This window comes from Chanos chanos, chromosome 12, assembly GCF_902362185.1.
Source record: "Chanos chanos chromosome 12, fChaCha1.1, whole genome shotgun sequence".
NCBI classification, from domain to species: Eukaryota; Metazoa; Chordata; class Actinopteri; order Gonorynchiformes; family Chanidae; genus Chanos; species Chanos chanos.
Window position 1 is genome coordinate 16633884 of NC_044506.1, and position 20567 is coordinate 16654450.

At 43.7% G+C, this 20567-nt stretch overlaps 1 protein-coding gene across 2 annotated transcripts in view; it reads right to left on the bottom strand.

Moving 5' to 3' along the window:
• Window positions 1-3: 3 nt before the first annotated feature.
• The window catches only part of ctnnal1 (catenin (cadherin-associated protein), alpha-like 1), a 42436-nt gene continuing 21872 nt past the window's right edge, over window positions 4-20567 (bottom strand). The window contains exons 2-19 of one of the 2 annotated variants that reach the window (XM_030788971.1): window positions 19646-19835; window positions 16318-16505; window positions 14621-14740; window positions 13136-13225; window positions 12536-12706; window positions 11818-12018; window positions 9901-9987; window positions 9357-9515; window positions 8552-8644; window positions 7365-7515; window positions 6296-6333; window positions 6131-6181; window positions 5752-5906; window positions 5343-5391; window positions 4423-4479; window positions 3706-3825; window positions 2740-2823; window positions 4-1585 (exon numbers count right to left, since the gene is read on the bottom strand). In XM_030788971.1, the coding sequence (XP_030644831.1) occupies window positions 1421-1585; window positions 2740-2823; window positions 3706-3825; window positions 4423-4479; window positions 5343-5391; window positions 5752-5906; window positions 6131-6181; window positions 6296-6333; window positions 7365-7515; window positions 8552-8644; window positions 9357-9515; window positions 9901-9987; window positions 11818-12018; window positions 12536-12706; window positions 13136-13225; window positions 14621-14740; window positions 16318-16505; window positions 19646-19835 (2169 nt within the window). In that variant the 3' untranslated portion in view covers window positions 4-1420. Of the gene's footprint in view, window positions 1586-2739; window positions 2824-3705; window positions 3826-4422; window positions 4480-5342; window positions 5392-5751; window positions 5907-6130; window positions 6182-6295; window positions 6334-7364; window positions 7516-8551; window positions 8645-9356; window positions 9516-9900; window positions 9991-11817; window positions 12019-12535; window positions 12707-13135; window positions 13226-14620; window positions 14741-16317; window positions 16506-19645; window positions 19836-20567 lie in introns of both variants that reach the window. The other variant, XM_030788970.1, reaches the window with a different exon arrangement.

Here is a 20567-nt window from a genome sequence, read left to right on the forward strand (position 1 = left end):
CAGAAATATTTATTTTTTTGTGAATACATAAATAAATGACAATCATCCATATTTTCTTAAGAAAAATAATGTATATTTTGATTTTTTTTTTTCTTGGTTAAGCAATCATTCAACTGTCGAAAGGATCAATGGTCCAAAACTAGTTGCTCTCATCTGAGGTTCACACAAATACATAGCTGCTCAATCATCTCTCTAAAGCTTATAAACGGACTGCAGTGTACCTCAGAACAGAGGATTAACATGGTTTCATATCCCATACACAGGGTAGAAGCCGCATGTGCTTGCTGTAATGTCCTGTCTAAGCAGTAGTCTTGGTCTGTGCTCAGTCTGTTTTGTGAATGGTCAATTTGTGAATGAAATTCAACTTAGCAAACAAAATAACAGCGCAACAAGGCGACGTGCAACTCGCCGCTCAACAGATTAAACGTTCTCGAGGCGAGTCGTCATTGCGGTATGCGGGCGCGAGAGAAAACCATGGCAATTTGTTGCTCCAAGTACACTGCAGTCGAAATTGGGAGATTTTCTGAGATGTCAGTCTTCATTCTAACCATTTGAGTTAACGTACCAAATCAAGAGCTCTGCTGTTTCAAGTAACAATACATATCACAGTGACCTACAAGGCAGTCCATATCACAAGGCAGTCACCCATGGTACAACACACAAAAACGGAACCGATTCGCCTGCTTGAAGGCACAGCTCATTTTGACTGTTTCCACTAGGGTCATTTCCTTCAGAATTGTGTCACCAAAAGCACACTTCTCATACTCTTTTGAATACAATGATTGTGTAGACTTTAAAAAAAAGCAATTACTCATAATGATGTCCGATTGTGGTGCCCTGTTGCTTGATACTGCGATCCGTTAGCAAGCCACAGTGTAATGAAACGATCATTTAAACAGTGAGCGTATTTGGCATCATTTTTTAAAATGAGGCAGATACATGAAATACAGTGTATGTGGTGTGTGTGTGTGTGTGTGTGTGTGTGTGTGCTGGTTTGAAACATTTAGCATGGCATTCATTTGCATGGTAACGTAGACTACTCATAGAGGGTGATGGAATTTGGTAGAATAAAAAATAAAAAAAATCAACCCTAAGAAATACATGTATTGAGAGATACATTTTAAAGGTGACATGTCCACCAGATAGTCAACATACATAGAGAAGAACAACTTGGCTTGAAATGAGCACTGGCAATTTTTTTTATGACATAAACATTAGAAATAGACTGGTATGCTAATGCTAAAAGCTAACAGTACATCACATAGCGAATGAGCATAAGCAAAGACAGAAGCACATGGTGAGCAAGTCCACGGTAACACCCTGTGTGTGTGTGTGTGTGTGTGTGTGTGTGTGTATTGCCCTCCAAAAGGGCACAGGTAGAGAGATCTTCATGGGAGGGGTAGGTCAGAGGTACTCTGGGCTACTTGCTCTCCAGAAAGGTGAGGTTAGCCATGTGCTGTTCCAAGGATTTGACCCCAAACCCATTGGAGCTCTTGCCGTTCAGGGCGTCCTCTTTCACTGGAGTAGACAGCTGCCTCTCTCTCCAGTTCTGCGGCGAACCCTGACTGCTACGCTCTGATCTGTACTGTAGGCATAAGGATCAAAGGTCACACAGTGGATTCTCTGTTAGCATCATGAAAAAGACACTGAGTCACATCTAAATGTTACCTGCTTATTTAATGTCCGAGCCAGATATAATGCCCTCTGAAATTCCACAAAATGTTTGTATTTTATTGCCTGATATTGAAATGCATTGTAATAATACGTTGATCTAACAAAATGAGAAATGTCTGGCCACTTGACACATTACAGTCGACTCAAACATTAGTTACAATGTATGGAAAAATGAATTTTAAAAAGTCTGTGAAGAACTAATAACATTACTATTAAAATATTTTATAAGCTTCCAAAATGTGAAGTATAACTTGAAATTGAGCCCGTTTTCAGTACTCAGCACAGTTAAGGAGAGTAAAAACACTGCTTTTCTCCCCTTATGTTTAATATGGTTAAAGAGCGTATTGGGAGAGATCTTGGACCATCCAGCCATGCAGGACTTTTCCAGATCCTTGATGTCCTTATTTGGATACATATTGATGAGATTGATGTTTACAGACTTCCCTGGCAAAACAGACTTGTTTTGTGTGTCTGTATTGACTGTCAGAGTGGTGATTCAACCTGCAGCCAAGTTTCTCCCTTCTGAGAGAGGCTTACAAGTGTCTGGCCTAAAAAAAAAACCCCTGTGAAAGCTTCAGTAGAGTTCATGATTCCCCAGGGCTAGGGACTGCAAAACACAACACAGCTCCTCTCAACGGATATGGACGTCATTTAACTCAAAGAATGAAAACAATACTATGACAACTATGTTTCTGAGGGGGAGAAAAAACATTACTCAGAATATCTATATTAGCGTAAAAGAATACATATTTCCCATATGTCTGATTTTCATATTTAGTTTATAATATTGTGTTACTTTATGAAGCTTTTTCTGGTTCATCCTCATGTCCTCTTCAGGGCCACAGTTGGAATTGGAACTGTATTAAGTGCCTCGTACAGCTGCTTCATGACTGACCACATGAAACAACACATAACAGTGTCCTTCCACAAAACTATTATAGAACAATATTGATTTCACGACTGCCTCATGAACCAATACTGTTTCATCATTTCATTACTGGTCGTATGTAAACTGAGGTCGAAAAAGGTCCCCCTGCTATAACAGATACTCTGTATGTCTCTCACCTTTCTGACAAGCTTATTACAGACCGGGAGAAGGTAGACCAAGACTGTCATAATGCCTTTGGTGCTCTGTATGGAAGAGTCAACCTAAATAAGACAAACAAAACAATAAAACACTATTTTAACAAGTTTGTCTTAACAAATCAATGTCTTGTATATTTAAAAGAAATCATGGCTGTTTGTTCGGATTCACGTTTTATGTAAGTCGTGTCCTCCCTGTTGACCCTACAATGACGTTACGAGCTGTAATGTTGTTTTTTTGACAGATGATTTTCTAGGAATGCTGGTACCAAAATAATTGGCTTTCTGATGGTTTTATAGAAATAAAATGCCTGAAAGCTTTGAGAGGGTCACAGGAGACATCCACAGAAAATTCCAGAAACTAGTTTTCTGAGATCAGTGTTCCTGCTCAGCACACACACACACAAACACACACACACACACACACACAATGTCTATAAATCTATTTAGAGTCTTTAGTGGCCTTTGGCTGTGACCTTTGCTTGATCAAAACAGAGAGATGACCCAGGACAGCATGCCATTTGGTCAGGATAAGTGATGTTGAGAAGAAAGTCAATGTCTTTAATGAGCACATTAGAGGAGATTTTCTGTGACATTTCAGTGTTTGAACTTCAGTTGTATTGCATTCATCTCAAACGGAGAATCAATTGGGACGGGCCCCCCCTAAGCCTCTGACATCGGTTACCAGCCGGACAAAGAGCTCTTGAATCATTTTAGGTAACGTGGATTTTCGACTGTAAAATACATTTCCGAAATTAATTTGTGATGTCGTACATCAAATAGGTTCTGAGGCCTCTTTATTGTTACCTGGCCACATTAAAGAAAATGATACCAGAGTCAGACGTTGTCTACAATGCATCCGTTTCAGCTGTGAGCCAACACAATTCAATAAAGCTCTGCTTGACTGTGTTGTTTTAAGTGGTGTGTGATATTGTAAACCATGTTTACCTTCTGGAAGGTGGCACTCTTCCCCTGAACTGGAGTCTTTGCACAGATCTGCAGCTGCTGGCAAGCTCCTGCAAGCTTCTCCATCTCGGGTATAATGAGTGCTTTTTCTTCATCTAGTAACTGCACAACACACACACACACACACAACTCGTGGCTATTAGTCTTCCAAAGCACTGTGAATGCAGACTAAGGATGAACACACTTCCGTGAAAAACAAAGAGGCACGTGAACAAATTATTCATCAACGTTTTGAAGGCTACTTCCAGTCTTTTCCCAAAGTGGCTCTCCGATGATTTTGTCCTTGCTCGGAAAAAAAAAAAAAAGCGGTCTCAGAGATTTCATACAAATGTGTTTTATTGACGGTAATAACCTCAAGGATGTATTGCTCTACATGTAGTGCCCGCGCTTGAAAGTGCAGCCACTCCTCTGTTTGGAAAATACATTTTAAAAATGTGTTTTGACTGAAGCTATTAATCAAATACGCTATACTAATGTAAGAGGCCAACCACAGTTATTACATATGACTCTAGCTGGAGCCAGTGTTAGCTAATGCAGATAAGCACACGCGTCTTTTTACTTTTCTCTAAAGATGGATGGTAGTCATTAAGGGCCCCTGAAAGGTATCTAATTAAACCCCGGGACGGGAGGTCTCGGCAGGGCTTCTAGAAGAGTCTTTGCTTTACTTTTCTGTGTGTATAAGCACAGTGGGTGTGTTACCTGAGTGGAGAAGGCTTGAAGAACAGAACACAGATGGAGGCCCTGTTCGGACAGCACCTGCAGATAACCACAAGGCAGAAAATTACAACAGAGCAGGTCCCCACCAATAAATGGAAATTCATACCGCATATTATAAGTATAATGGAAGACAACTCTCAGCACATAGTGTTTCATGTTTAATATTTTTAAACACTCAGAAACACAAAGGCCATCTACACCAGTTAGGGGGTGATATACGCAGTAAGTTATTGTAATGGTTGTTAATGTAATGCCATGGACATGAACCATATACCATCAGTTTATAACAGTCTGCCCTTCAAGCTGTAGTCATTTGCTGCATTACTAAAAATATCAATGTGTTTCACTCATATCTCTCTATTGCAGCATTAAACATTTATGAAAACAAGTTATGAAATAAGTTTCTCTGCCACAACCTCAGGATCGATCATTGCGGAGCCATGAATAAATAACACAATAGAAACAATCTTGTTTGCTGGAAAGTAGCTCTGCTGAAAAAGCTGCATTATATCTCATGAGAGATGTTTCTTTTTTTTCTAGGTTAACAGCAGCTCTTTGTTGTGTGGTAAAGCAGGGATCTTTCTGTCAGGGAAGGTGCTGCTAAACAGAAGGTCACACCACCGGTTGGAGGCCAGTGCCCGGCTGATTGACGGACACGCTGCCCAATCAGCACTTTTTCCCCCACCGTCTCCGTCTTCCCGGGGCAGACGACCACGAAGCGGAGCGAATGCCCGGCGAAGAGACTCACCATCTCGGCAGATGAACGACAGCCCGCTCTTTTAATAACATATCGATCCGTCTTTGTATGAAACTTCATTGCTCTTAATGACGGCTTTGACAGATCCAATTAAAAAATGTATGAGGGAAAGCAGAGGCAGAGATGAGTCTTGAATGTGGCATACCTCAGCTTGGTGGAATAAATCCAGCGTTGTCTTCAGTAGGCCCTCCCCCCTTAATTACAAACGGACAAAAAGGTACGGAAAAGAAAGAAAAGAACAAAAAAAGAAAAGAAATGAAACAGTCTCACTACATCCATGCAAGTGACAACGATGATAAATCGAAGCAAACGGTAAAATACAACATTAACTTTTCTGCATTGCTTTTCTTTGGTACTTGGTATTCTTTGTAAAGTTCGGTTTGAAACATAAAGTGCTTTGGCTGCACTTTCCGTGCAGTCCAGTATAACTTTCTAGGCCAGTTCCACAAGCCTGTGATCTAAAAGACTGATGAATTTGATGAAACCCTGAAGTTACATTACGTTACATCACAAGTTTGCAGCAGTGGTGTAAAACACTGATCTGGAGTCAGTACCTGGTAAAGAGGTACATGGAGTAAGCCATGCTGGACATGCTCTGGCTCTGACGAACAATCTCGTGGTCCTGGTCCTCCCACCTCTCCAGCTCCGAGTCCACGTCGGACGTGAGCAGACGCAGCTCTAAACCAAGCTTAGCTATCGTGGTCTGCTCCTGAATACAGACGTGGCAGAATAACACAGCTGGTTTAAATGTCTATGTCAGAGTTCCTCGTTTACAGGAACGAACGTTGATAATGATACAGGGGAACAAAACACAGCTTGTCACACCTAATTTATGTTGTAAAAACATGAACTCTCCCGTTTGTGGAGTGTGTGTGGGTGGGTGAGACATGAAGCGATGTTTTATGTTTTTTTTCATCAAAGACCTCGTCGTACCTCAGCGTCGAGTTTAGCAGCTTTTGCAGTCTTCAGGTTGGTTAAATGTTTCTGTGAAAACAGCAATTACAGTCAGAACATACTAACTGTAGCTTGATGACATAACAACACTAAAATGTTTGTTCATAAAAAAAGATCAAACGATTTCAATTCCAGGTTACTCACCCCTGGTCTGGGTAGAGATAAGTATGTTCTTTTATCACCTAACAAAACAAAGTTACATTTTAAATCATTTGTATACAGACTAAGCATTAGAATGTCAGTAAGAAAGTCAAAGGGAACAATTTAGTGTTATTTGGGAGAGCTGCCCTCGATACAAAAGTAAAGAAGAAAGAAAAATTTCTGCCTTCAGAAAGCGTATTCCCAAAAGATTTTCTTCCAGAAGACATGTTCTTGGTTCTCTTGTTTATCTGTGTTGACAAATGTCACTGCCATATAAAAGGAGCATCTTGGGTGTAGTTGTAAAAAAGGGGAAGAAAAGTCAATCCATTTTCTGAAGTGTTTAGTGGTTTGGAAAGCCAGCCACACTTGAAAAGATCCTCCTAGACCAGCTTGTCCAAACACAGATGAATTACTACAGTTGAACACACATACACACATGCAAACACACACACACACACACACACACACACACACACACACACACAGTCCTCCAGAGGGCTGCACTAAGTCTTTATACTTTCTGCCGGAGTACTGTAGATCTATTCCTTCTCTATTCAATTACTACACAAGAGAGATGTGTGGCTTCAACTCTGTAAATGTCATAGAGTGCCAAAGCCCAGGGTTTAGAGATGACAGAGATCTAGCCATGAGGGAAAACAACCTTTTAAGAATGACTGCTATCATTGTTCTGCCTGTGAGACCTACCATAAAATCTTATTTGCGAACCTGTAAAGCACTCTTATTGATAGCCGTTTAAAATAAAGTCGGCCATATGACTGGTGATAAACTGGCTCAACCAGGGTAAGACCGTCCCGAACAAACAGACAGAAGCGATGAAGATTAGGAGACAAAAGGCTCTTTGGTGTTTTCAACGAAATTGAAGAACTGTAAACATGTAGCGGCTCTGTGCAGTTCTGGTCAGACACAGACATATGGTGTTGTTTTAGGTGACTCCATATCACTGCTTTGATCACAGATATGGGGGAAACAGCCTGGAGATGTTGGGGGCGTTGAGGCAGGAGAGCTGTAAGCGTTAGGACGCGGATGCGTCGGCGGAAACGGAGATTCTTACCTCTGCGACCCTCGAAAACGTCGTTGATCTCCTTCAGCAGCACAGCCATGTCGCAGAGCTGGGATTCCCAGGCCTCAGAGAACACGTCCAGGTTCTCTTTGGCTATCTTACTGCTGGGGTGGAGGGCCAGCGTCTGGGCCGCCGAGATGATCTGCGCGGAAGAGTCAAGGGTTAGACCGCCGAACGGAAAATTACAATCACGATCAAAGTCTTTGTAGCAGTTCATTCTTTTGAGTCCTCTCTGGCATTTGAGAGAGAGCATCTTAGGTCAAAAGATATAAGAGCGACGCGGAGTACAAAAGGTGAGAGCTTAGTGAATAGGTTGGATTCGACACCTTAAAGTTAAGATTATTGGGTGAAACTTGCCCGTGCTTCGTCGACAGCAGAAAGTAACTAAAGTGACGGAAACACTCTTTTTCTTCTACTCTGTCCAGCGGCATTCGGCAACTCTTCAGCGTGTCCGCACGAAACTACCAAGACATCAGATACCTAAACACGCTCTCTTTAGTACGGGCACACTAAACTTCAAACTGAACAAATTCAAAAGTAATAATGATACGCAACAGACAAACCCATAGTGGACAGAGCCAGAGTCCGTCCCCGCAGGCGGACAGAGCAGGCTCGGAAGGTAATTACCCAGAAGCTTTCTTCAATTATTCATTGGCGGAGTTATTAACCCACGCTCCTAAAACAGTAACGCAGCCCCACGGCGCTTGTATTGACAGACTGACCTTTGGGTTGCTTCATTATTGGCAGATGATGTGAGGAGAGTTAGTAGCAGTGTAAAGCACCCCACATTTGCCATCAGTACATAATGAGGAGCATCAATGGAGCATGCGACCGAACGTAATTACAAAAAAAAAAAAAACATTCCTGCTTGGAAAACAGCCCATTATACAGACGAGGAAGCTTGATAGCGGTTATTACGACCGAGGAAGGTTAACCGTGTCCTAAATATGTATCGTTAAACAACCACGTAAAAACAAAACGTCGAGTTCGCTGAGGTATTTGGGATCACGGGCTGAGTGAAGGGGCAAATACGTTCACATAATAATTATATGTAATTACAGGTTATTAAATGATGTTTACATCATAGGTTGCGTGGCAACTACACACAGTGCAAATAAGAAAGAGTGTAATAATGTTATTATGAGGCGGGGATGATAAAAGTTATTGGAGTCTTTCACCTGTGGACCAATGATGTGGAAGGTTTCTTCAGCGTGTATGCACGTGATTTCCAGCGGCTCCGTCCCCGATACGTGACAAAGGAGCCGACAAGTCTGGAACCAGACAGAAGAGATTTGACATGACGGAGAGTGCTTGTATTGGTGGGGGGAAAAAATGACTCTGGAGATAAAGTAGAAGTTCTGTTGTAGAACAAGACACCAAATCGCACGTCCTTCAGTTTAAAAGAAGATGAAGGAGAAATATGTCCTCGGTGATTCTTTCTTTGAACTCCCAAAAAGACGAGAATCCCAAGAGCACCTTGTGTTTCGGCCTCAGGCAACAGACATTCCCCTCACTTTGGGAACAAACTGAAGAGGGGCTCTGTACTTGGACTAATTTAGTCCTTTTTTCTCGATATGTCTTGATTAATAATTCAAAAGCTTTTTCAGAAGAGCTTTCTTCTCTGGATTTCCCTCTGAATTAGAATCTCAAATGTATAACTAGTTTGAGCAGGTGCTGATGTACATTTACTTGTACTTTGTGGGTTTTTGTAACGTTGATACTGCCACCAGCTGAATATTACAACCACTACAATTCCTTCACCACCATATGCATAAATGAATATTACATAGTCCCACAATTCACAGTAGTTGTTGTTGTTGTTTGTTGTTTGTTGTCTGTTCCCTACAGCGGTGTCTATGGCACCAAGTTTAAGTTCAGAGACATCAGACTCAATATCTCTGGCGTACGACAGCTGAAGCAGTACCGCCTCTCCTCTGTTATCCCCCCCTCCCCCCCCCTCGAGCTCCTGTTTGTCCTCCTCACCTCTACCAGCTGTTCCCTCTGCTCCGTCAGAGTACGTGCATACTCAGCCACAGCCTCCAGGTTGCCCTCCCCTCCGGCGGCCTTCAGGGCCTGCAGGGCCAGGTGGTCCGACTGCAGCTTCAGCAGGTCGCCGGCTCTACCCACAGCTACCTTATGCAGCTGAGGTTGGATGGAAGGGGAGGGAGAGGTTGAACAAAAACAGAGAGGAAAAAAGGAGAAACAAAAGAAGGTGGATGGAATGGGGGTTGGGGGCGGGGGGGGGGGGAGGGGGGGGCGTAGAAGCAGACAATAGAAAGTGGGATAAAGTGCAGATAGTGAGAAGGCAGAGGACAAGGGTAGAGGAAGAAAGAGAAGGTGAGAAAAGGGAGGAGTGGGTAAGAATGAAAAAGGAGTTAGGAGAAGGAGGAGGAGGAGGAGGAGGAGGAGACAGAAGAATGATTACATGAGATGGATGGCAGCTGCCTTAACAAAGCTTGCTGTTTAGGCCCCCGGTCTTGTCTTTTGGGGCCAAAGAATCTCGTTAGAGCTCTGACAGGAGCCTCACCTCTCGCCTGAGCTCGCCGATGCTCTGACACGTTTTAAGGATGGACAACTCCATTTCCTCTGTAGCTTCTTTGGCTTTGAGAGACTGCTGCTGAAGGAAACAGAGGAAGAAGTGAAGAGACAGCGAGGGATAAACAGAGAGAGAGAGAGAGAGAGAGAGAGAGAGAATGAGAAGGACAGACAGAAAGACATAACAAAGAGAGAGCGAGAGAGAGAGAGAGAAAGAGAGAGAGAGGCAGCAGTCACCACCCTAGCACAACAAAAGATGCCTCCTGCCAAGATATGGCCCCATCTCCTCAGAGGACAGAACCACCCTATCAATTTTCAACCGATACTAGAACAGATTAAAACCAAAATATAAAAAAAAAAAAAAATGTGTTTGTGTCAGTGTGCTAACGGCAGCCCCAAAGATGCACTTTGTAAAACATGACAGTCTCTCCCTGACGGTTTCTGAGGCTAAGGAGACAGGGAGGGAGGGAGGGAGGGAGGGAGTCCTATCAGACACGATCACTGCAGGATGTCAAAACAACGTTATGCCGACAGCATCACCAGTGTTTCAACTTCTCCTTTACCGTAGGTTTTACTTACAGAAATCATAGTGTGACTAGAAAAGTGCACAGAGAACATTCCAAGGAGATATATATATACACATACATATATATATACACATACATATATATATGCAACAATCTTTTTGTTATCTGAACATGCAACAATGTTCAGATAACAAACAGCTATGGTACAGAAGGTAAAAACAAGACTAAAAAAAATATATAATTTTTTCCATAGTATCCAAAACTGTTTCACCCAGACATCTTCCATATGACAAGAGTTCTCTGTATATTCTGTACATATCTACTAATATAAACGGACTTTGTCTGTGAATAAAGAAATCAAGGCCTTAGTATTTACAAGCTAGACAAAGCCAGTGCCATCTGTGTCATCTAGTCAAAGCCGACCAGATTCTTTTGAGGATGTGCTATCACACAATAGGAGAGAGGCATGAGTATTACAATGCTGATGTCAGGGAATAACTATTCAGGGCACTGTCATGAATGTGTGAGCACCTACAGGGAAAGGCTGTTGAATGGGAATGTATAGGGTTTGTTTTGTATTCACTGTGAAGCATAGAGGCAGTATGTGGGTTGGTGAGCTCAGGGACGTGTATGAGAGAAAAGGACATTCAGAAAGTCATGTAGGACAACAACACAGTAAAAGCATGGAGTGCATTTGTCTTTTATGTATATGTGTGTGTGTGTGTGTGTGTGTGTGTGCGCCCATGTGTGTGTGCCATTATGTGTGTGTGTGATTATGTGTGTTTGTATGTGCATGTGTCTGTGGTTATATGTGTATGTGTGGTCATATGTGAGCGTGTGCATGTGTGTTCGCGCGCGTGTGTGTATGTGTGTGTGATTATGCGTGTTTGTATGTGTATGTGTGGTTATATGTGAGCGTGTGCATGTTTGTGTTTGTGTGTGTGTGCGTGTGTGTGAGTATGTGTGTGCGTGTGTCGTTATGTGTGTGTGTGATTATGCGTGTTTGTATGTGTATGTGTCTGTGGTTATATGTGTATGTGTGGTCATTTGTGCACGTGTGTGTGTGTGTCGTTATGTGTGTGTGTGATTATGTGTGTTTGTATGTGTATGTGTCTGTGGTTATATGTGTATGTGTGGTCATTTGTGCATGTGTGTGTCTGTGATTATATGTGTATGTGTGGTCATTTGTGCGCGTGTGTATGCATATGCGTGTGTGTGTGTGTGTGTCTCTGTCTGTATGTGTTTGTGTGTGTGTGTGTGATTATGTGTGTTTGTATGTGTATGTGTCTGTGATTATATGTGTATGTGTGGTCATTTGTGCGCGTGTGTATGCATGCATGTGTATGTGTGTGTGTGTGTGTGTGTGTGTGTGTGTGTCTTACAGCCTGGGTCCAGGTGCAGATGAGTTGCTGTGTTTCTTGGCGTGTGAGGTGGCAGAGCTGTAGGATGCTCTCTCTCTGCTCGTGGCTGGTGTAGGCTGAGTCAGTGAAATCTTCCGTCTGCTCCACCAGCGCACCCAGCTGAGCGACCAGAGCCTCAGGACTCACACAGCATAGAGACTCTCTCAGACCCTCCACCTTACCCTGTGAAACCACACCAAAAAACACCCCCAACAGAGAAACAGCAGTCAGAAACACCTCCATGTGACCTCCCAGTAATCAAGTACACTTGTCCCGTCATCAACGCACATCCCCACGGCAACAAAACAAAGGCTTTTTTTTTTTTTTATATAAATGTCTTTTATTTCATTTTTTACCATTTTTCCTACAAAACTGCCATTTTTTTAAATGAGAAAATTCTCACAAATGGCTTTACAAGCAAAACAAAAAACTTCCACATAATTTTGTGACTAACTCCCCGGAGGCTCGGATCTCCGTTCAACAAAATAAAATATTGCAGTTCTACTTGACCTAGAAAGAAAAGGGGAGATCTACTTCAATTCTCCACGTTTGTTATTAGAGAAAAAGGAAAAACATTGATCAGTCACTTGCTGCATGACTGATTTTATTTTCTTGCTGACATTTTTAAAAAAATGGAGCACTTGCTTTAATTAATCTGTACTGGAATCGTTTGTTCAGTGTTCAGGTGTTAAAGCGGCACCTTGAAGTCCTTGATCCCAGCGTAGATGCTATCGGGCAGCGCTTTCGCCTCCCCGCTCGGCCGAGCGTCCGTCACGATCTCGATGACTTGGTCCAGGGCGCAACGCATGCGATGAAACACGGCGTCCTTGTTGATCCGCGCCGACTCGCAGTCTGGGTGTCTCAGACAAGTCTGTGGGTGTGACGATGTTCAAAACACACCAAACAAAGTAGTAATTACGGCTGAGTAATTACAAGGTTACCGCATAAGCAACAAGAAATAAATTCTGACAATGTCGGATAATTATTCACTGTAGCATAAAACAGATGTGAGAATTTGCTTAGTACCAGCAAAAACAGCGGACACTTGTTTGCAACAGACAGAGTACTCAGCAAAAACAGAGCTTATCTATTCAAACATATCTGCTAGTTTCACTGAAAAAAAAAAACATTACTGTTGTTTTGGGGAATGGACAACTTGATGAGAAATTCTACCCAAAGGTTTCAGGTCAGATATCTGTGCAAATAAAGTACACAGAACGTAAGAGATGTTTTACGAATCAACGTCGTGATAGTGTTTTAATCTGACACCAGATGGCATGCTCTCACGTTCTGCACTGACCTTGGACGCAGTGAGGAGCATCATGGTACATTTTTCCAGGACGGCGCGGGCCGCAGCCATGCGAGCCTTTTTCTTCTCATCCTTCAGATCCTAAGAAAGAAAAGGACGTCTTTAGAGTTAGAGGACAGTGACAGAGAGCAGACGGCTCACAGACGCAGCCTCAAATGACACAGGGCTTTGAAACGGTACTCTTAAGAGCTCCTGGGTAATGCTTCCCTTAACCATTGCAAAGTTTATCCTGTCGACGCACTATTCAGAATATTTATTAAGTACATGTTTGGCAAGCACAGTTTAAAACAAGCGATGAAATGTCGTAAATGGTTTGGGAGTCAGTCAGTTTTAATTCCCGTCTCTCATTAGGAACCGAAACTTTTGCTAAACTTTCCACTACGGCGTGACAACTAAAGGCCTGTGACAGCTAACTTCCAGGCAGAAGGGTACTTAACAGCCCACAGAGAAAGACGGGGCCCAAAGTCTGATTTATCAGTGGGAGGGACCTGCTGTCGGAGACAGACTAAGAGAAAGTTTGGTATCGTCTGGGGCAGATAGGAGTGAGCCCAGTCACTCCTGCAGTCATTGAGAATGAGCATTGAGATATGACTCAACAGCGCTGTAACAGTGGGACGTTTGCTCTTGAGCGTGCGGCAGGGGAGTCGTGCCGAAGGGATTTGGAAACTGACGGAAATCTTTGTGATGAGGGAGAGAGAGAGAGAAGGAGAGAGAGAGGGAGAGGGGGAGAGAGAGGGAGAGAGAGAGAGAGAGAGGGAGAGAGAGAGAGAGAGAGGGGAGAGAGGCAGAGTTCCTCCCCTGGCTAACAGCCACGGATTACAAAGCAGATGTGATTATCTCTTATTATATTTCCTCCTGCATGCGCCTGAATAGATGGAGCCTGACGATTCACAGAGGGAGGAGGGGGGTGGGGGTGAGTTGGGGGGTGGGGTGAGTTGGGGGGTGGGGGTGAGGTGTTGTGAGCCTCTGCAGTGATAGTGACAGAGCCATGATGTGTTTGTAAAAAAGCACAGGGAGCGCAGAGACGCTCTCTGGGACTACAAATAGTATTCTCTGCTTCCATTACTTCTCCGCGTAACACGAGTCTATGCACCGCACACTGAGGGGAGGAAAACAAAAACAAACGTGCAAAAACAATCATTTCGAGGGCTAAGAATGCAAGAATGTCACGACCGCTGTTATCGCAGCCATAGGGCAACAGTTACTGCCAACAAAATGGCATCCTTAGAGAAGAATCTGGAAATTCCTTTGTTTCTGAGTAGTACTTAAGAACGGGAGAGCAAACGGAACTCAAGTCTCTGATATGGGACACTGTCTTATCAGTCCAGTATTATCTGCTGCAGGGTTACAGTCAATAGACTTTGGAGGGTGTGTGAGGGATGGAAGGTTTCCGTTCTGGGTGAGAGCAGTGGAGGGAGAGGGGGGTGGTGGGGGCAAGGGGGGGGGGGGGGGGTGGTCGGATGTGTCGGGGCTCACGTTCTGCCGGTCTCCCGTCAGGTGTGCGAATTCCACCATCTCGTTACCGAACTGGCTGAAGATTTGCACGAACTCTTGAAAGGTGCTGACGCATTCCAGTTGTTCTAGAGTTACTAGCACCTGCGGGACACACAATCACAGACGCACACACACGCACACACACACACACACAGGATATGAGCAGTCAACTCACAAAACCACAGTTTTCCAAACGGCAAAGACACAAGGCGCTGGGACACATGCGAGCGGTGACTCAGCCGTGAAAAGCACTTGGCTGAACACCAAGAGCGTTCCTGAACACGCTAATTCCAAAGCATCCGAATATAGCTCTCAAAATCCAAGGCTCTTCTCCATCCTGCACTGCCCTTGAGAAAAAAAAAACCCCACACTCAAAGGACACAGAAGAGATGTAGCAGTGGTCTCCTGTTTAACCGCCTAACGCTGCTGAGCAGAGACGCTTTTGATCGACTGTCATGTCGCGACGCCGCACGCAAGTTATGACACTGTCCCTGAGATTGGTTAGGACTGTGACGAACCTGTCACAAATGGCTTCTACACATAATAAAACTCAGTCCACAACGTTGCCTAGGGATTTGAACAGAAGACCGAACACTTACAAAGCTGAGATGGACCGTTTAAATGGTAACTGGAAAATAACGCTCTGTCAAATCAGTCCAAAGTTATGATCAAATGATTACATATTAAATGAAGTAGCTGGTACATCAGTGACAGTTCATCGCGTTTTTAAACCGGATAAAGGACGTAATGGTTTGCGTATTGTAACACATGCATATGTATATGTGTGTGTTTGTTTGTGTTTGTGTTTGTGTATGTGTGTGTGTGTGTGTGTGTGACACAACTGTTACTGAATATTACATTAGTCATTATCATATGTATACAGCATAATATATTTTCAGTTACATACACAGAACCAATCCTTCCCGTATAAACAATCTTCCACATTGCAAAGTAATTGTGTCATGAACTATTTTGTGAATGGTTACAGACTCAAATTGAACTTCAGCAAAAAGTTGAAGTTTTGTGCTTGTACTTTGGGGGAAAAAAAAGAAAGTTTTAACAGAGGTATATAATTTGGCCGAGGCAAGCACAGAATCCTGTGCATAGGAAATAGATAAAGTAAGGTCTATTTGAGGCTAGCCAGCTAGCGGTGGGCGTTATCGGGCAAGGACAGGGACAAATTCAATTGTGCCCAGCTCTAATGGAGAGCTGCTCTGCTCCTTGTCTGTCCAAGCAGGTTTAACTGGATGTGATTACCCTGAGCACAAGCACACACACACACACACACACACACACACACACACACACACACACACTGAGTGTTCCTCTTCCAGTCCAGCGCAGGGGTAAAAACAGCTCTCGCATCTCCACTGCCAGGCTAAGTGTGTTGCCTCTCTTCAATTATCTCCAAAGAGACAGGACTCTAAGTGCTCCTGTATGCCCATGTGCTGATAAGATCAGAGAACTCCACTCTGTGGCAGGTCTGTGTGTGTGTGTGTGTGTGTGTGTGTGTGTGTGTGACTGAGAGCCGGGGTGAATGTACCTGAACGTGTGTGTGTGTATGTGCGTGCCATTGGCCATGAATGCATGGCCTTCTGTGCACCATCAAAGCATGCAGGTAAATGGCATGATGGTGTGTGTGTGTGTGTGTGTGTGTGTGTGTGTGTGTAAACCCTTACTTTGTTGCGAGAGCTGATGACCTGTTTGACAACTATGCGGTCGGCCAGAACCAGTACTTTGGTGACAGAAGACAGGAGCATACGTGCAGCCTTCACCATCCCCGTCCTGTCGCTGAACACTGTGCTACGGCCATCAGTTTCCAGCTGGTCCAGGCCTGACACATCCGTCAACTGTGCTATGGCTGTCCCTGTGTTAAACATACAACAGTGGAGAGGGCATTAGAAACACACACACAGAGACACACAGACAGTCACACACACACACACACACACACACACAATCAACGAAAATACCACTACCACAAATCCATGACGACACCCAAGACTAGTGTTGTATTATCCCAAATTCACTATCTTGTTTTGCCAATGGAGAAAATACTGTACACCACAGAGTTCTGGATGGCAACCTACATCGAATAGCAGTGTATTAATAGCAAGAGTTTTCCCTCTGTCCTCACACACACACATTATCACAATTTATTCAGTTTGGCCAGCGGGAATTCCTTCCTCTGGCCGGGCACAGAACCCTCCCCAGACACTGGGGCACTGCTGGTTTATTCTGGGTTGACTGACAGAGCCAATGGCTCCTGCCGGGGCCAAGTTGGCACACGCTGTAGGGGGGGGCATGACAAAGCTGTTTTCACGTACAAGTTCTCATCAGAGTGCAGCTATCCCCGGAAAAACAAAAGCAGGAAATAAAAAAAAAAAATCCCCCAAAGAGGAAATGAAAAATAACAAGTAAAACAAAAGATACATGGAGCTGAACAGCACGACCAAAAAAGAGACACAATGGAACAAAGCCAGAGGAGAGAGAGAGAGAGAGAGAAAGGGTTAGATGAAGACATCTGTCCATAAAAAGCAACGCTTCTGTTCAACGTTTAAACTGGCTTTCACCTCTGACGCCCGTTCCATCGATGCTCTGATTGCATCCGACAATTCGCTCTCTGCCAGGAATCTCCAGGCAGGATTTAACATTTAAGGCCGACTTGCACGAAAAAGTCGGTTCAAACTGTAGGCCAAAAAACATTCTGCCAATACATGTTACCATTAACTTCTTCCTCTGGCTTGGCCTGACACCTCTTCCTCGCACATTCCCCTCTCTTAATTATCATTGAGCTTTCCATCTCAAAACAATCCCACGTTTCAAAGGGAGGATGAGATCATTGTTCCACTTCAATGCCTTTCCTGACTTTGAAGAACGGCCTTTGTGGAGACTTAGCGCTAAATCTCTCTCTCTCTCTCTCTCTCTCTCTCTCTCTCTCTCGACGGCAGTGCGAGAGAGCGAGGGCCCCAGGCTGGGTTTGGAACAGCTGGCACTTGCGGTAAGTTCCTCCAGCGAAGTTTTGACTGCTTTCGAAAAGACAGCTCCCTGATGTCTTTGTTTCGGAGAACGCGCACCTGAGCGTTAACTCAGAGAATCGAGCGCCAAAGCCCTTTAAAGGAACGATTCGCTGAGAATCTCAAACTTCTTTATCTCCTCGTCACTTTGAAGATGAAAAAGGACTAAACTTGTTTCAGGACGGAAGACGGGAGACTATGTATTAACGCATCATCCTTTCAAGCGCTGATTTCCAACACGCTCCAATAAGCATCTGAACCAAGGGTACTATCAGTGGATTACTGGAAGTTAAAATCTACCCCTACCTGGATCTCCAACAGCATCTTTTTCTTAAAAAACAGAATGAACTATTCCTTCAAGCAAACAGACAGTTCTGATTTGTTTGGATCAGTCTAGCCAATCAGATTGATTTGCACAACATCCCATCTTCATCTCTCGGGGATGATGAAGACAGGCAAATTAGAGTAATATAATCACCTGTCCTTACCTAATTCATTAGACCGAATGCGTTTAGGGGAGGTGCAGGAGGATAACCCATGCCTCAGGGTACCCACAGAGGAAGATGGGGAGTCCACCCCTCTCTTTTTTGCCCTTTTCACCTTTTCATTTTAAAAGGTCTGCTTCTTTTCCTTACCACAATTGCCTCAACCTGTCCCAAAACATCCTGGAGAAAAAGGTCCCATACTCTCGGTTGCATACTCTGAAGAAAGTGGCAATGAATTCACTCACAAAGCAGTGTTTCCAAACATTGCTGGAGGTACTGGGGAAGCTTCTGATAGAACCTTTTCTTCACAGGCAGTAACTTTTTTCGGGGTGGGGGGGAGTTGTGGAGGAGGGGGGTTGATGTCCCACCTGTCCGGTTTTGACTGACTTAATCTTTTGGGGCCGTTTTACCTCACCAAACAGCCTAATGGGTCGTCAGATTAAATCCAGTGCTAGGAAATGCAGCTCAGTGAGGAGCATGATGACTGACCACAATTTAATCCCACTGTTATGGCAGGACTCTCTCTCCACCTCTCTCTCTCTCTCTCTGTCTGTCTCTCTCCACCTCTCTCTCTCTCTCTCTCTCTCTCTCTCTCTCTCACTCTCTCTCTCTTACTCTCTGTGTACTGCTTTAGAGAGCAACGAGGGAGACCAGTCAATCTAGAGTCATTTATGGTGAATTGCTACAGATGTGCAGACAACTTCACAGCAAATATGAGTGAGAAGGTAGAAGGAATTGGTCAAAGTTTAACTCAGAGAGCTAAACATAGCCGTCTGCAGACTGGAGCACCACATAGCCTTCCGCTGACTCCATCTCTGGTTTTAAAAATTGAAGTAAACTTCAATGATTGGCAGAGACATTGATTAGCAGTGCTGTGAGGAATAACAAACAGTACCTTAATTAACCTACGCAGAGAACTCAAATCAAAGCTTCCAGACTTGAAGAATTCAAATAGGCTAAAATCGATGTTAGGCAATAAATTTGACAATAAATATGAGAGCGGAATATCAATATAATTTCCATGACTAATTAAATTCTACATATCAGAATATTTAAACGCTTTTTCAATGACTGAATTTCCATCTGGCGACAATACATCCAAGGAGCTTACCCCTCCCACAGAGCGTGTTGGTTCCTTTCAAAGCAAACAGAGCCACGTTATTGGGAGTTGGAGATACAGAGGCTAATGCTTGGGAGGTATTTTTAGTTCAGCTTGTCAGCGAGAAAGGTTTAAAGTGGCTCGCACAATAGGGACGAAACTGCAGCTATTACATACAAACACACAAAGGCTCATCTAAAAATGACAGCCTAGGCTAATGCTGGCTCTCAGACCCAGAAAAAAGGGAGTACATTTCGAGTCGTGAGGACACCCTTTGTTGCACCCCACTGCAAAGCTCTCGTGTGAACTCTAGAGCAGACTCTTCGCTACGGAATCGCTTCTAATTTAGGTGGAAATGTAAACAATATGAACAGAATGGGAGTGATGGAAGGAGCGAAAACCCGACCCGCTCTTCTAGCCTCAAAGCAGGCTAAATTCATCTCCTCTTTCAGATCTTCGTTCTCCAGAGCGATGGCCTCTCCGACGGCGACGAAGCGTCCCACGGCAACGCTGACCGCCTGCCCGACCCTGCGGATGGCCTGCAGGGTCCTCTCGGTCTTCTTCAGCTTGTCTTTGTGGTTGATCAGTGTGGTTATCTAAAACAGAGCGAACACACACACACACACACACACACACAGACGTCATTTACTTACAGCATAAATAAAGGTCACCGGTGACCTTTTAAAAACTGTTTATGCTCTTAATGAGACTTGGAATGTACCAGGATAATATCTGACTTCACACCAGTGAGATTAAAACAACTTTTTTTTTTTCTTTTTTTTTTCACACAAGATACACTCTCATTGTTTTTGTCCTACAGTTAGATGCATATGCCAAACTGCATATTTTCATGTTGTCATTGTTACAGTCCTGCTCAGAGCTGCTTTGTGAGCAGAGACTTTCAGGTATTAATAAAAACCCCAGAGGTCTGGCAACCCATGTGGTTTCAGCAGAAATACTGGATGTGAGGGGACCTGTAACTAACGACAAACTGAAATGCAGCAGAATAACCAATGCAGAGTCACTGAGGGGTTGGTGCACTACGAATCCTAATAAACATATGCATACAATACCACAGTACAATTCAGCTAAAAGCCCCATTCACCTGACATGTATTTAATTTCAATGTCTCTGAACTGCTGTTTCTGCAGAGGAATTTTCCATGCAATTAAACTGGCAGGATTACGGAGAAAAAGCAGTGGCGATGAATTTGATGAAACGTTTGGGGTCAATTCCCGATTTCTTTCATTTATTTCATGCTTGTTGCATCACAGATAACCGAATTCGGCTCCAAAGAAAACAAAGGTGTGTTTGTTGTTTGTGGTGTG